Below are 16,523 nucleotides of genomic sequence, written 5' to 3' on the forward strand. Positions count from 1 at the left end.
TCTCTAAGGCCAAACCGTACTTATCGGCTCTGTGGTGACTCCTGAGTATAATTTACAGTTGCTCAGCATGCAGATTTCTCGTATGTTTCAATAGAATCAAAATTTTCGTGATTTTCTTGTTGGACTTTTTGATATGGATGCTCTATTGTGAATATAAGGTGAAGTCTCTGTGTGATGGTGTCGTGGGATCAACACCAGGCTTTGCACGGGACTAGCAGCCGAGGGGACAATTATCTGATGCTGTTACGTTCATCATCTTCTGTGGTTTTCTGGACAACAGCTTTGATGCTTCAACGATTGAAGATCTGTACATGCCGGTGTCTATGTTCGCATGTGATTTATGATAATTGATCTAATTAGACGATTGTACTAAATAGCTAATGGATTACAGCGTTGGAGATTCCATACCTACAAATTAGATCAAATTGTAAAGGTAACGTTCGTGTTATTTAACAAGATATTAGAACGCACATTGGCTGTGGAAAAAAGCAATTAACTATGACAATATCAGCGCACGGATAAAAAAAGTTCTGGGTCTTGATCCTCACTCTTAGTTTTCGCGTATAAAGAAATTTCTTGAAAGATTTCGAGTATATATAACAAGCATCAGTAAGGTGGCCAAAAACAAAGTCTATAAATAGTTCGAAGTGACACCAGCCACTAGGATAACTAAGAAAGATACAATTTCTTTCAAATTGGATCAATCCCTGGATTACAACAGCTTTGGCTTGGAACCACTTATAAAAAGAAAAACAATTTGTATCTATGCAACATCATTATGCTAGAAGTTTAGACCATTGACACCAAGTGACATGTCGGGTTGCTTCTCTTGGAGAATGACGATGCCAACTACACTGTTGATGACCCAAAAAGATCACACCTAAACTATAACGTTGTTTACCAAAAGAATACACAATGTTAAAAATTTCTAACCTGAACACCACTTTCATGCCAGACTTAAAATTCTTATCTGCAATAAGAAGATCCTTTAGCATGTTAGCTGCGAGAAGAATTTCTTGCAACCTTCTGGGTTGTCCCTTTTTCCCCAGGCAACATATTTTACACGAGAAGCCCACTCGGCACTCAGCCAAACATGTCGGCCGCCATCACCAGTCTGATATTTGCTTATTTGTGCATTGTTTGGCCAATTATCAGATCAAACCATACATCCTGGAACAATGCAGCTCATAAATCAATGGTCAGCCATATGGAGCAATTTATACTAAAGGAGAAACACAATAGCAATATCTCTACAACTTCAATGGCAGAGGGTCAAAGCAAGAAAAATACTAGAACAAAGTATCGTATCCATTCTCATGTCAAGTTCAAATCGGGTTTCCTATCATATTAGGAGGTACACTGATGACTTGAATCTACCTTCGCAAATTTCCTATAATTTACTTAAAGAAGACTATTTACATGGGAACAGATGTCTGATGAGTGTAAAACCGAGTAGTTTTGCCTACCATGACAAGAATACAGTGAATGAATACGCTTATTATAGTGATGGAAACTCATTACAACTGTACAGAAGGACCGCACCACATTGACCAACATTATCATAGAACCTTAGGAAAGGAGAGCACACCTTCGAGAAGCTGTCCAACCTTCAAGCAACAGCAACAGATTCAAGTTTCTTCTTGACATCATCGAGGCAACATTGGATATCAGAGAATTCTCTGGTGTCAACAAAGTTTCCAGCCTGAATTGAAATCGATACCCATATTAGTGATTGTCCACCAGACCATGCCGAAAACAATTTTATTGTAATAAATGACAGCAGTTTAAATTCATTAAGCCGGTTTAATTTCTCTACTACAAATTGCAAAGAACTGAAACCTAAAGTCATTTCAAACAGGCAATGCGGCATGCTTGCCTGTCTAATGATGCTTTTCAAGTGCATCTCAGCTGCAAGGAGTTCTCTTCGGTTTCCAGTAGATGATGAAATTTCCATATATACTCTGCAAAGGTCCAAGGAGGCCAAGGCGAACTTCTTAAACCGATCACTATCCTTCCACAAATCTGACCCCTGAGAAATAGAGGGAGAGATATCACATTTTGGACGTTTAATATAATCATAAAATATTGAACTAAGAGAAGCTAACTTATCGAAAATACTGACTCCATGGATCCAAGACGTATGGGTTAAAAATTATTCATAAAGTGGTTTATCAAATGGACAAGATGATTTAGTACCACAGTTATATTTTCACTGTGAAACAGGCTAAAGAAAGTCTAGTTTGGTTTGATCGGCAGATTGACCAGAATAAACTTTCAATTTGGTCGATTTTAGCACAAAACTGAAACTAAACAAGAACCATACATTGGACTATTGGACTACCATACGAAGCAGTCACCTAGATGCCTCTTTGCGACAGTATTTGAGACTGTACCTGATACGACCTAACTTGCTTCAATAGGGCTTCAGAGCACATTACAAGATCTCCTTTCATTTTGTGCCACCTTGCATATAACCCCCACACATCTGCTCCGGCACCACTTCGAACTATCTGCATTGAAAGAGATTTACGAGATTTGCATCTAAAACAAAAAATCATATTTTCTCATCTCAGTACTTGTTACAATTGATTACAGATGCATCATTTAATTTTCACCCTAAAACCTTTGCATTTGGATAATTATGATCTCAAATGCTCTAGTCATCATTTAGCTGGTATGTACAGTACAGTTTCATGGCATCAAATGCACATTTGTCTGGCTCTTGCCAAATGGAAATTGTTAAACAGGGGATTAGATCAGGGCGGGGACACGCAATAGTGGATTTCTATAAACATGAACACTATGGCATGATGAGTACATAGAGTTAACCTCATTGAGCTCACTCATAAAATAACTTAACATGAAAAGCTTGCCAAATAGTTGGAAATTGACGTCATATAAGCAGTTAATGTTTAATGTACATAATCAAGCTTGAAAATAACAAAAATGTTAGGATATCCATCTTATGGAAAAAAAAATGACTATCATTTGAGGATCGAGGCTTCGGCAAGCAGAGATAAGTCACAAAAGACTTTGGTTTCTCATGATTTATACACGATCCATGTAGTAGGTTCTGGATAGATACCAGCGACAAGCCGCAGAAAAAAATATGCCTGCTTTGGCTATTTATTTAGAGGAATAAATGAAGCTTTTCATTTCAGAGGTTGAAATGAACACATAGTGATTAGGAAAAAATAGCAAACCTGCTGTAATATCTTTCCGAGAGAGTCTACCAAGTGCTCCCTTTGCCGTTGTCTCCCAGCCTGAGGATCATTACATCCTGAATCGTTATCCAACTCTGCATCAGAATCAGGAGATTGATTTTGATTGGTAGAACTTCCAGCTCTTTTTTCTATCTCTTCAGTGATTTTCCCTAATAACTCAGCATCTACTCTTTTACTGTTTGTCATATTCAGTACCATCTGCATAGCTTCCAAAGCCTAAGAGGAAAAGCAAATGAATAGAGTATCCATTTTAGTAAAACATTTCTCCGACTTATTGCACTTCAATCAAGAGAGCAGAAGGGTTTTTACAAGAAAATTTATTTGTCAGCAGTACAAAGCACCATGCCCTCTCAGCTGTATTAACAATTGGAAAATGCAAATTTGACAAGGGAAGACACTAAATCATACAGTCAAGCAGAATTCACAAGAGGCAACAGAATATGACCCTTCCAACTAAGGCAGGCACATTGGTCACGTTAAAGGGACAGTAATAGGTATTCGAAATTAATAGAATCAAAGTATCGCTATTTAAGATCAAGGAACATTTTTAATCATCCACAATGAGCTGTTCATTGAACTATTTTTGTGTAATTTTCCAATTCTCACTAGTCTTTGAATGCATTATTTCTTGAATGGATTTCCATGTAGCCTAAGTTATTATCATCCAGCACCTCCATATAATTTCATGACTCAACCCATATATGGTTGAAGTATAGCTCGCATGGGATCTGTAAATTTCTTGTCCTTCCCAGATGAATTCTAAGAGATTGGTCAAGAGATTGCTAAATTTGTTGATCGGGTACAAAAAAATCAGAACAATGGATGAAGATAATCAAGATTGACTTCAATTGCAATTTTTTAGATGTGCCTAGTAGACTCGAGCAGAGAGTCCCACGATACATTGATACACCTAAAATGATGAGTTTGGCATACATGCCTCACAATGCCGTGACCCGCCAAAACAGAAAAATTTATAACAGCTATAACCAGTTCTACTAGTTTTGAAAAATGAGTCACCAGGACATGAACCAAACTGCAAAATTCGATGTTCAGTGGTTACCACTGAAACTTTTCTGGAATTTGGTCAATACGCTAGTCCTCAAATTACCTCATAGTGGACATTAGTAATTCCTCATAAAATATTAGTGAATTAATTTACGCACTCATTCTATGGTACATGCAAACTTTTGAATGGTATCAATCTCAAGAGTTTAAGTAATTTTGCTTAATGCCATTGTAATCATTATCCTAACATTGCTTATTTATCCTTATAAAAGTTCAGTAACTCAGCTTATTGGTACCGATAGACGTGAAGTAAAGATGAAGGACAATAAAGGTGACAGAATTTTCCCGTTTCCTGCTCATGGCACTGAAGAAATGACCCAACATATAAGAATAGACGACCATAAGCTAGAATAATATATGTTTACTTTTACAGAGCACCAAGGAGGTGCCTCCTATTCACAACCTAAAGAAAAAAAATATCTAAGAAATTCGAAGACGCAGTGTCAGAAGAGCTCCACCACAATGCCTCAAAAATAAGGTGGAAAACTGAGTATCCTTTCCAACACATATAAAAATTTCCTTATTTTTAAAAGCCCACCTATTTCTTTCCTTTGATATAACTCAAAGAATGGAACCGGAGTTTAAAAAACAATTAAGCTTTCAATTATTTTTAACAACAATTAAGTCCAGACCAATCTGAGTTCCTCTCTAACAGACCTGCCACAACCCAACTAGAGTGCATGAGTGAGAAAGCCTTCAAATATGTTCAGAATCAAGCATCATCCATAGGCTGAACCGCTGAAGTTGCCCCATGGTTTGATAGAAATTTTAACATCAATTGGTATGGTTCAAGCACATAGAACCCACTAACAGATAACTATTAATATGTGGGGCAGCAAAATGCAAACAATATTTACCTGATTGATATTACCAACATCCATGGCGACTTGACTAAAGTTCTCCCACAATTGCCAGCTGTTTCTTCTGCCAACAGAGCATTTTTTATTTTCAGATTTCTTCATCTTTCACAGTTTGACCCTGCAGTTGAAGTAATCCCAAACAATACTACAAAAGAGAACGGACTTAACTTGAACTTCAAGGCTTCCTTAAATGCAATGAAAGCTTCTTTGCTTCTCTTTTTGATCATATGCCTGCAAAGTAATATACAAACTCATCTTGATTTTCAAAGTAAGCAATACCATATGTATTACTTCATGAGGAACAAACAAACTATGATCTAACTATTAAAGACCATAACAGCCGTAGATGAAGTACAATTCCTGCAAGTCATAAGGGCATAGCAAACATATGGCAAGCAAAGACATGCTACTTCCTCTATTGATATCACATCCTTTATGCAGTATATAAGAAATGGTATCCAGAAAAGAGGAATTGTGCTGGTCGATAGATGCTTCTTTTCTTTCAAAAGAGAGGCAGAGACCGTGAGACATCCCCTTCACTGTCCGTGGACAAGAATGATCCGGGCAGCCTCTTAAGCCTGCACTGGGCTATCTTGGGTTATAGGAGGATTACTGTACAAGAATTATTGGTTGAACAAGGTCTTCTTTTGCCTCATGTTAAAAAAAGAAAGGATTTCCTCAATCCCTCTGGTTGCTTTTTGGTTGATTTGGGAAGAGAGGTATAAGAGAGCCTTTATCAGAGTAATGACGCTCGTTTTTGCAGAAAGTCTTACATTTTTGGTGCAGAGAAAAATATGCGAGGATGTAAATGTTTTAATTGACTTTGTAGATGATTTATTTTGTAGCTGAGCTCTTTTTGTATATGGGTTTGCACCCCTTAGCGACCTATAATAGTCTTTTCTCTTACCTATTAAAAAATTATAAAGAAATTGTATCTGTATACCCTATGCAAATTGCTGTAGTTAGAGTGATAATACTTGTTACTTCATGGGGGACAAACAAACTATCATCTAACTATTGAACACCATAATGGCCATAGATGAGGTACAATTCGTGCAAATAATAAGGGAGTTCCCAAACATATGCTCCATTTTCAAGAAAGTGCATATCTTATAAAATGCACCCATTTAAGTGCATATTATCTACATGAGTGAGCTGAAATTGGGGCGGCCTTTACTCTCCACACATGCTTTAATCTTAATCCTTCTTTATGCATCCTTCTCCTTCCCCTCTTGAAAGCTAGTTATCCTACATAAAGATTTTAAATCCTACAATGCTTGTCTATGGGGTTTCAATGGGCTTTATATACATGCATTCTTCCTCCACCTATTTGCTTAAATTTTTGGTTGAATGTTCTTACATGGTGTGAGAGTTAGGTTCCACAAAGGTATATTTCGCTTGTGAGTCCACCAATTCCACGTGCTGTGCTCAGTCCCATTTGCAGATGAGAGGAGGCGTTAACATATCCCACATTGCTTGTCTACAAGATTTCAATGAGCATTATGCTCGTATAGGCTCCCTCTACCAATCAACTTAAGTTCTTTGGTTGGATTTTCTAACAAAGTTCAACGGATATAAATGTGTTAATGTCTTAAAAAAAATAATTGGCTTTTACACCCGGACCATTTTCAAGAAATCTAGAAAAATTCACTGAGCTCCCATGTCAGCAACGGTACTTACTCGTAAAGAAGCAAGAACAAATATGTTAGTGACCTTCCTTAGACAGAACACCATGCATAGAATAAAAGATAGGAGATCATTTTCTTTTGGTCCCTTTCTGAAAGAAGCAGGTGAAGGACATAACATGTGATACACCCAACTAGTAAGACTATCCAATTTCCAAATTGGCATCGAAATAATGTAAGAAATTATCCAAAGAGTGACAATATGAAAGGGTACCACTGAGAGGCCAGCAGGGCAATAAAAAAGGAAAAAGGCTAATATTCAAACCTCAAAGAGATCATACCACGAGAAAAATAGAAATGCACCACTGAGCATACGTGTTCACATCAACCATTCACTGGTGGGATTGTGATATAGTAGGAAAATGAGATAGAATACACAACAACCAGTGGACAAGAAGGGTCCAGAAAATGACAAGAAACTCACAAACAAGCAATATTGTTCCAAGCTTCCCCATTATCCGGATCAAGTTGAACCGCACGAGTGAACCCATCTAGAGCCTTTTCAATGTCCCTCGCCTATATCAGAATTAGAAAAACAGATTGTATAGTAAAAAAGATGTGCAATTAACAAAAGAACAACACCTACAGGATATAAAACATTATACGCAAATCAAACCGGTCTTGAACCATGCTAACACAAAATACCTTCAAAGCTGCAGCCCCCAATGCAAACCAGCCATCTGGATACAAAGAATTCAAGGCCATTGCAGAATCCCTAAGATGGAACAACGGCAAAATCAGTGCTTGTCCATGTCACCCAGGGATAGAGGCCAAAATTTATGCAAAAATTGAAACAAAAAGGTAAAGCACGCGTATAGACTTGCCATAAAACCATAGATTTCCCAAAGTCCCCCTTGTTGTATGCACTTCGAGCAAGGGACCTCTGTCAAAAAAAAAAAAAAAGAGTTAACAAAAATTAGCAGTTTAAAGGAAAATCGCTTCAAAATTTATGAATCAGCAAGACCAGTTACAGAGGAGGCTTGTCGCAACACATATGGAGTTGATGATCTAGGGTGGCTGTTAAATACAAGTAGACCCCGGCCATGGAGAAGGATTTTGGAAATGTGTTAGGAATGAATGGCCTATATTTTCAAGCTTCATCGAGTACGAGGTCAGACATGGGTCCTCTACTTCTTTTTGGAATGACCACTTCCTTGAAAGAACTTTTTCCTATCCTCTTTGGGCTAGCCACAATGCTAGAGGGTGCTATTAGTGCTTTCCACTCCACTAATGCAAGTGTACCCAATGGAATGTCCCCTTTGTCCACATGTCTGGATCAGTGGGATGACAAAGTCTAATGGACCCTGACCTCAGGTGGAACCTTTTCGACCAAAACTTTCTGCCATGCTCTAATAGTGCAACCTGCCTTCAAGGAATCCTGACTTTAGATGGAAATAGATTTTAAGAGTCAGCCTCTCAAAGCTGCCTCCTTTATTGGGAGGTTGTACAGGAGAGTATTCAACAATTGACAACTCTCAGAAGAGGTCTTCAGCTAGTGAATAGACGCTTCTCTAAGTTGACCACATCCTAACTCATTTCCCAGAATGAGACAACAGTAAATGCTGCATTGGGACTTTTAGGCATTCATTAGTTGAGGCTTCCACACTTAAAAACTACTCCAGGCCAGGAAAGGAACTTGTTTTGCAAATAACAAAGAGAAAGAGATCGATCCTAGCTAATATTCCTCCAGCATCTTTTTGGATTGTTTGGAGGAGAGAAACTTGAGGCCGCCTGCCACTTGAGAGTAGAGTCTAGTTTCCTTGATGTAAAGACAAGATCGTTAGATATTTTGAGTCTTTGGGCTACTCGAAACCACTTTTCATAATTTGTTAGAATTAGTAGACTCTCTCTGTGTAGTTGTATAGGGTTACTACTGCTATTGTCCGAGCACCTTTCTTAATAAATTTCTTTATTTAGCTTACAAAATAAAATCCGGTAAAGCATGCCTAGGCTATGTTCTGTTTGCATAATCGAAGCAAAATATGACTTTCCAGCTGTCTTCAGGACAATATTGGTTATAACATGCTCAAGGCATAGAACAAAGACAGTTACATACAAAATTACATATTTTGATGAAAAATATACCTGCACGCAAATTAGAGTCTAAACAGTGGCATGTGGACGAGTTTATTCACGTATTGGAAGGTGAATTCACCATAGCACATCAGAAGAGTAGCATTAAACAAAGCCTGCTTTCCGAATCTCAAACAGAGTATTGTGTCTATGGCCTGAACTGCACAAATGGCCACCACAAAGCTCACTGTCTTACATTTTGTTCTTCTTGTGATACAAAGAGAGTTGCAAAAGATCTCTAAGTAAATTGGAGCGGGTGGTGAGGTAAATGGGTACATCATCAGTCCTTCTCTTCATCCCCAGATCTGGACATATGTTTGTTATTGCAAAATATGATATCAAGATACGTTCTTCATTTTCCTTCAAATTTCTTTGATCTAACTTTCAATATACTTAAAACAGTATGTGTTACCCCTGCTTATGCCATCACTTTGCAACCTAAGATGTATTTGGCTTCCTTAACCTAACAACTGAACAACCCCGGCATTAACATCATGGGATTTACAAAATGTAATGTGAATGCTACCTTAGCTCGAGCAGATCTACCATTTGAAACTTCCAGTGCCTTTTCATAGCAGGCATCATTATTTGTCACATCACCCAATGAACACCTAGCAAGTAAAATAAAAACAAATTCAAGCTCTGAATCAGCAATGATTTTTAATTTAGTAAAACTTAAAAAAAAATTACAACAAATTTCTCCTCCTACAAAGCTAAGACAGGTTTCTCCAATAATAAACAGACATAAAAATTCTAAAAGCAAAGAAAATGCACAACACTAATCAAGAAATAATAACAAAATCTAAGCCACATACCAAAGCCTGGGGTCATTGGACATGACAGAGAGCCTGGTTTTAATAAGTTCTACCGCTGCAGCTTTCTTCTCCAACAAACTGAAAGACAAATCAATAAAATGTCAAACAGGAAGTGAACCACACATTAAAATACTCACTTCTCAACAATAGCTATTATATCATACCGATAGCAGTATATAAGATTGTCCCACAACTCAAGATCTTCAAATATCTTGACTGCCTCTCCCATTAAACCACACCTTATTAAAAATTCACCATATTCCCTGTGAAAAATTAGGGAAAAAGGTACCATAAGTTCTCACACAAAGTGCAGTAGAAAAAATGCTATTGTCAAATTCATGAAATTCCTGGTTAATAAAATATATTGGAGATACAAATTCATGCACATGTAAAAAGTTTATAAACATGTACACACATATATACATGACAGCTGCAAACAAACGCATATACAGATTAAGACAGACAAATATGTATAATTTAACCACATGCCTACACAGATGTACGCATGTCCGTATCGTCCTCCTAAAAATGGATACATCAGTAAATGTGCCTATTTTCATTGCCAGCTAATATGTATATTCCTTCTATTTACTTGACCGAAGAATTAATCATACTTTCGAAGTGCAGGAATAGTAGGCATATATACTCCAAAGCTACAGAACATCCTCTTGGCAACCTGTGGAGAAGGCTCATACACACCCTTAACCTGAAATATTGAAACCATGGTTGTGGTGAATCAACAATAATGCCAATAAGTAGTAGGCAGACATCAAATTACGACTCAAAAGGACAAAAGGACAAAAGAGAGCCGTTTTTAATAATCTAATGAAGACATCATTATAGAATGGATAAGTGATAAATCAATCCACAGATCTTCTGCTAGTGCTTCAAAAAATGAGGTCAGAGCAGAACGATTCTAATTAAGAAGTCATTATTTAAAGGAAAAACGAACTAAGTCAAATAGATGCCTCTATACCAAAGTATCCATCATCAGCAAAGCACGCTCCTTTGTGCGACTACGAGTTGACTCCCATTGTATACGTAATATGTCACAGAAGCAACGTATCTGAAATAACAGAGGGGGTATTAAGTAATTGGATACATAACAATATGTGACCAGAAATCTAGACAAGATGGCCAAAGATTGATCTTCTACAGCAAAATACAACAACAAAATATGCATCGATCATCAACTGACTATTTCTAGTAAGAAGAGATAGCTTTCATAAAAACAAGTAGAGAGCATAACGTTTTGAATATATTATCAATAAGTGGTCATGGCGAACTGGATAAAGATGATAACAGTAGAATAAAGTGCTCTCTTTTTGTATGTGCAAAATCCCACGTTCTTGGCACCAGGGCATTACAATATGCAGCAAAACTACAATGCAATAAAATTTGACTTACAATGAAATGCACAGACTGCTGGGAATCGACGGCCTCAATGTATGGAGCCATATCCCATCCTGAAATCGAATAAGTAAGTTACCCAAAAAGTAGCTCCGACATATTTCAGATGAACATACAACTACAATACCGATTAGGATAACGGTGGACTCATAGTATAATATGGTAACGAGTCACCAAATTAGTAGATACTGGATAAAAAATGTTTGTATGTGTGAAAACATGCAAAATAAACTGATACTTTTCATTTAAGTTGCACACAATATTTATCATTTTCAATATATGAATTTGTTAATAATTAGTTTTTCAAATAAAGTGCCACTGTTCTAATTTCCAGTCGCATCCAGATGTTAGTACTCAAGGGTCTAGCATTAGGATGTGACTTGTTATAATGGTTATATTATACTTATAAAGTACGCTAACCTCATGAACTACCCGACTGGAACCGTCCACCTAGTACGATAAAAAACCTGTGGATTGGCTTCAAAGTCCCACGATTCTTTCAAACTCAAAGAGGGTTGTTTCTTTCTCTAACTGCCAAAATACACTGCTTCAATTCTTCATATGCGAAACTTACAATGTAATGAGAAGGTCTACGAAGTCAGGTTCATCGCATGACTGGTTTTTTTCTTCAGTGCCATAACTATTTCTGGAACCAAACTCTTTCACTTTTCACTAACATGTGTGCATGATCCATTCCCACCAGTATTCATAGTTTAAATGTCAAGCATGTTAACATTTTTCTACTTTCAATTCTCTTTTAAACTTTCCAGCGCACTGCCTCTTTCTGTGCATCAACGGCTCAATGGTTTAAATTGTCTTTGTGGATAACCTCACAATATATGTATATTGAAAACATTCTCAAAGGATTGACATTTCACGTGATGATGTACCAAGACGACATGCTTATGTAGTTAAGTAAAGGCCAATTTTTCAACATCGAGACCAAACGAAACAGGAACGTTTGCAACCCACAGACAAAATAAGGAGTACATGGTCAAAACATTACTTTGTATCTCATCCTGTCGAGAGCTCCTTTCTATCAGAAGACATTTTGCCAGGATCACTGCCTGTTGGATTGCATGCAATGGGAGAGCCGCAATACTACCACTCTGAACGCTTTGAATAGCACTCTTAACATCACCATGATTATTCTCTAACAATTTAGGAGTCATCAAAACATCAGAGGTCTCACATGTGACATGTTGCAATGATCTCGAATTATTTTCACCAAGCCTCAACAAGGGCTCTATGTCTCCATCGTCCAATGAGCTTACATTTGTAACAAGAACTCTTTGTGCTTTTGCTTCTACCTAGTATCAATTATTAAAGAAAACGGAAAGAAAGTTATAAAGAGATGCAAACCCACTTCAGTCCAAGCAAAAGATTATATAACGTTCCTACTGCTCCCTCTTCAGAAAAATTTCAAAAGGCAAAAAACCCAGTTGTATATTAACTAGAAAAAAGGACAACAATAGCATGTTCAGATAGCAACAACAATTGTCTCAATTCTGTAATCCTAGAGGAAATAGAGCAGCACAAATCATGCATCACAGCCATTCATTTGCATGGGTCCCAAAACAGTACCCATGAAACGAGTTCTTCCATGATAAAACAATGGACACTAGCAGCACTTCTATTCACCTGATGTGCAGTTCGGAATCCAAGAACCCCAGTCACCGAGAGCTGAAGCCCAGTAGCCATTTCCGCTGAATCAAAATGATGCCTATTGATGACGAAAATCATTAGCACACATATTGCATCAACATCATAACTTCACAAAGTGTAATGAGTGGACCAGACTTTTTGACGCCATGCAATGTGGCAAGCCATCATCACACTAGACTAGACTTGAATCAGTTAATTGCTGTAAGAAAATGATATTGCTTTTTACCGATAAAAATGGAATTTTATTGAAGTAGCAGCAAGGAGGTCCTCACCTCCATATGAAAGTCATTTAGAAGAACTACCAATCTACTGTGGTAACTAAAGAACAAATTAATAGTAAAGAACTGCAAATACTACACATTTACACAATCTCTACATTCTCAAAAAAACTCTCTTATTCCTCTCCCTCCATGCCAACCCAGATGATGTCTAAGGTATAAATTTTGGACGCTTCTGCGTGGTTCTCTTTGATTTAATACCCTTCATGCCTCTATTAACTCCTCCTCCATACATTTTGCTGTTACCCACCTGACACCCGTGAAAGGTAAATATTCCAGATACCTCGAGTCCTAGGACGGTGCAGTAACAAACGGTCCACTTATTCTGCTGCTGCTCAACAGCTTTTGCATGTATTTACCAAGATTGTTGATACTTAACTACTTGACCAAGATGCCTCCCTTGCAAAAGAGGAAACCATAGTGGGCACAGTTCATTCACAAATTATTCTCCAAAAAAGAAAATTTGGGTTTCCATTTTCCCTGGTTGCCAAACCGCAAGAATATTCGTTGAATAAACTCAGCGAGACTCTTCATTCATTTTTTTCCACCAAAAACGAGGGGATCAAAAGACAGGCCCAGCAAACCACCACAGCCCCCCCGCCCGGGGGGCGGGAAGAGACCTTCTTTGCCTTCCACGAAATTCTTTGCTTGCAAGGGCAGGAGTGGAAACGTGTAGTTTCTTTGACTGGTGGAGGTTCGATGATTTTGATACATAACGAGGGGTATATAATATAGGATAGTAAAAGGACATAAATGTGAAGCAACTTTTCCTGGTAGCTTGCTGTCTTGATGTAAGAACAGATCCATAGGGATGGAGACTTTGGTCATGTTGCCTCAGCCTAAAACCTCTAATTGCACAAGAAAATGTGCTAGTAGGTCATACATTGCTGACTATTTTAGGATGACATTATACGGAGTCGCGTTTCACCGACGCATTCGATGTCTATTGCCAGATCAGCATTTTTAGAAAATTTAATCAAAAGCAAGGAACAGCCAAATGTCATATACACAAGCACTGTCAAAGAAATGAAATCATTTGGGAAAAAGTAAGAACAACATACTTTATTTAAAGAGCATGACAACATGAGCTAAACATGTAATACTCACTGCAAACTTCGTTAATGACAATTCAAAGTGTAAATTGGAAAAAAAAAAATGGAAACTGACCTGCAAGAATCAATCCTTCCATAGCTATGTTCCACCATACCTGCTTCTAGATGGACCATTGACACAATCGTCTTTTTTTCATCATCACCTAACTTGGGACCCCAGTAACCAGATACCTTCTCTAAAGAGCCAAAATGATGCAAACTCTCAGCAACAAAGACATGCAGGAGATCAAACAAAGAAGAAGACCTCTCATCCAATACTCTTTGATGAATAAACAGTACACGAGCCAGCCACCATGACATGCTTTGTAGTCCATCCACCGAAGCTATAGTGCCACGAACTGACAAGTCCTTTGTCCTCACAAGCAACATCTTAGCAAGGACTATGTACTATCAACCGGAAGAGAAACTGAGTCAGAAACATTTGTCGAGAAACTGATACTTGAAAAATCCAACAAATTACATGCTCTTCCCAACTACAGAAAAATTTCTTCATTGAATCACGTTTTTTAAATAGCAGATTATAATTATTTCAAAAAGAAAAGGTTTAATTTTGTTGTAAGATGTGTACTTAGGCAAAGAGATGTAATCGTCGGTGCATTGCCCGATTGAGGAGATTCCTGGCATTCATACTTCACCCACTTATGGATTTTCCTTCGTCGTCATTTATGAGTTTCAAAAGTATCAAGTTCGTCGTGTTAAGATGACTTTCATCATCCGACGAGAATTCATTTAAGGAAAGTGTTAAGATGTAAAATACATTTGCTGGTGCACTCAAGTTTAAGAAACACCAGCATATGCAGTTGCTATGTCAACAAACACAGGCACAGGCATGGGTGCACACACACCTAGAGGAAAGAGCATCTTTAATTTCCTATGTGAGTTACTTTTAAAGTTTTCTAGTCCTACGTTGGTTGATCAAATGGCTAAGAGACAGGGTATAGCATGTTTAGTACATTGCATAAACGTGGCCAAGGAATAGTGATCACTCTCATCTTCGTATCACCAGAAAAACCAAGTTCCAGCCTCAAGGCATGTAGAAGGGGAGAGAGATCACACACTCGATGTAAACGAGTTAGATGCACACATAGAGACTCATACAACATACATCAAAACATACAAGCAGACAGATACAAACCCACCTGAAGATGAGTGAATTTTCCGAGCAAATCAGAACCTGCAGACATGAGCTGATGACGGGCCCAATTGTCCCACTCCACATATTCCTCCACATCCAATGGCAAAGGACACTTGGGAAACTCCTTCAACGGTCTGAAATTTACATAAAAATCAAACCTTGATCAATTCTGGAACTGAAAAATCAGGTCTTTAAATGCAATTCAACAATAATTAAGGAACCTTTAGCACAATTGATCCACTGATAAGTTTGCATATAAAATTAGCAAGGAGGAAACCGATGGGACTCACCCGGTGATGTTACATTGAGTGAAGACCAAAAGCGCCGCCACAGCTACACACAAGACGAGAACAACCCTCAGACCGCTCTCCTCCGCCTCGTTGCCCGGCACGTTCACGAGGAACGACTCGGCTCGGTCAATCAACTCGGAGTAGGCGGCCTCAGCCGAGTCGGCGGAGTCGGAGAGCTCGGGGAGGGTACCCGCGGAGAGGCCAAAGACGAGGCGGAGGGCATCGGAGTCGAGAAGGGCCGCGCGATACTCGCCGGCCTCGACGGAGAGGAGAAGGCCGTGGACGAGGACGTGGAGGCGGTGATTCGGAACGGGAGGCGGAGATGGAGCTGGAGCCTGAGGAGGAGGAGGAGGAGGGAGGGTGCAGCGGAGGAGGCGGAGCTCGTACTCGCGGAGGATTCCGAGGTCGGAATCGCACATGGCTGGAGCTGGGGCAGAAGAAGAAGAAGAAGAAGAAGAAGAGTAGTTTCGCCGCGCGGGGGAGGGTTTAAGAGAGGTTTATATAATGATCATCGGACATGGCTGGGACTTGGGAAGCTTCAGCAGGTGTTTGCTGGAATCTTCGAGTTTTTACGGTGTCCAATGGTTGGGAAGCAAAGCTTCTGCACGTGTTTGCTGTAATGTCTTCGGTGTCAAACTGGAAGCGAAGTGTTTTTGGCTTTTCTTAAGGCGAAGTTCCAGTTTTTCACCCCCCGAGATTGCGCGCAGATTCTCAAAAGTAACCCCAGGGAACCGTCCTTTTGTTCCAAATTGCGCCCCCCACCACCCTAACTTGCACGAAAATTGTCTCGCTTTGTCCCCAAATCTCCGGCGAGAGCGAATGCTTCACGTGCCATGAAGGGAAATTGAGGAATTATCCCCCCCCCGCCCCCTCCCCCAAAAAAAAAAAAGTTGGGCCCCGCCTCATGCGCA

General features: G+C 38.8%; 1 protein-coding gene across 1 annotated transcript; it reads right to left on the reverse strand.

Annotated features, from left to right (window-relative positions):
- Positions 1-661: 661 nt before the first annotated feature.
- On the reverse strand, positions 662-16,165 carry LOC115689654 (uncharacterized). The gene is made up of 21 exons (XM_030615779.2): positions 15,613-16,165; positions 15,327-15,456; positions 14,243-14,574; positions 12,774-12,855; positions 12,139-12,442; positions 11,130-11,188; positions 10,699-10,788; positions 10,337-10,428; positions 9,887-9,985; positions 9,723-9,800; positions 9,434-9,518; positions 7,659-7,717; positions 7,480-7,549; positions 7,259-7,350; positions 5,318-5,380; positions 5,147-5,213; positions 3,204-3,440; positions 2,394-2,510; positions 1,877-2,029; positions 1,589-1,702; positions 662-1,170 (listed from the first exon to the last, which is right to left on the reverse strand). The coding sequence occupies exons 1-20, from the start codon at positions 16,029-16,031 to the stop codon at positions 1,610-1,612; spliced, it is 2,721 nt and encodes a 906-aa protein (XP_030471639.2). The 5' UTR covers positions 16,032-16,165; the 3' UTR covers positions 662-1,170; positions 1,589-1,609.
- Positions 16,166-16,523: the final 358 nt, after the last annotated feature.

The sequence above is a fragment of the Syzygium oleosum genome, unplaced genomic scaffold (genome assembly GCF_021117445.2).
Source record: "Syzygium oleosum isolate NSW1041296 unplaced genomic scaffold, Sole_v2.1 Sole_v2.06, whole genome shotgun sequence".
In the NCBI taxonomy this organism is placed as follows: domain Eukaryota; kingdom Viridiplantae; phylum Streptophyta; class Magnoliopsida; order Myrtales; family Myrtaceae; genus Syzygium; species Syzygium oleosum.

Excerpts from the sequence above, each read along its gene's own strand:
- LOC115689654 (XM_030615779.2), bottom strand. The coding sequence starts at position 16,031 with ATGTGCGATTCCGACCTCGGAATCCTCCGCGAGTACGAGCTCCGCCTC. Across the intron at positions 9,801-9,886 it reads AATCTTATATACTGCTATCG|TTTGTTGGAGAAGAAAGCTG; the intron begins GTATGATATAAT and ends TTTGTCTTTCAG. Across the intron at positions 5,381-7,258 it reads TGGAACAATATTGCTTGTTT|GCATATGATCAAAAAGAGAA; the intron begins GTGAGTTTCTTG and ends ATTACTTTGCAG.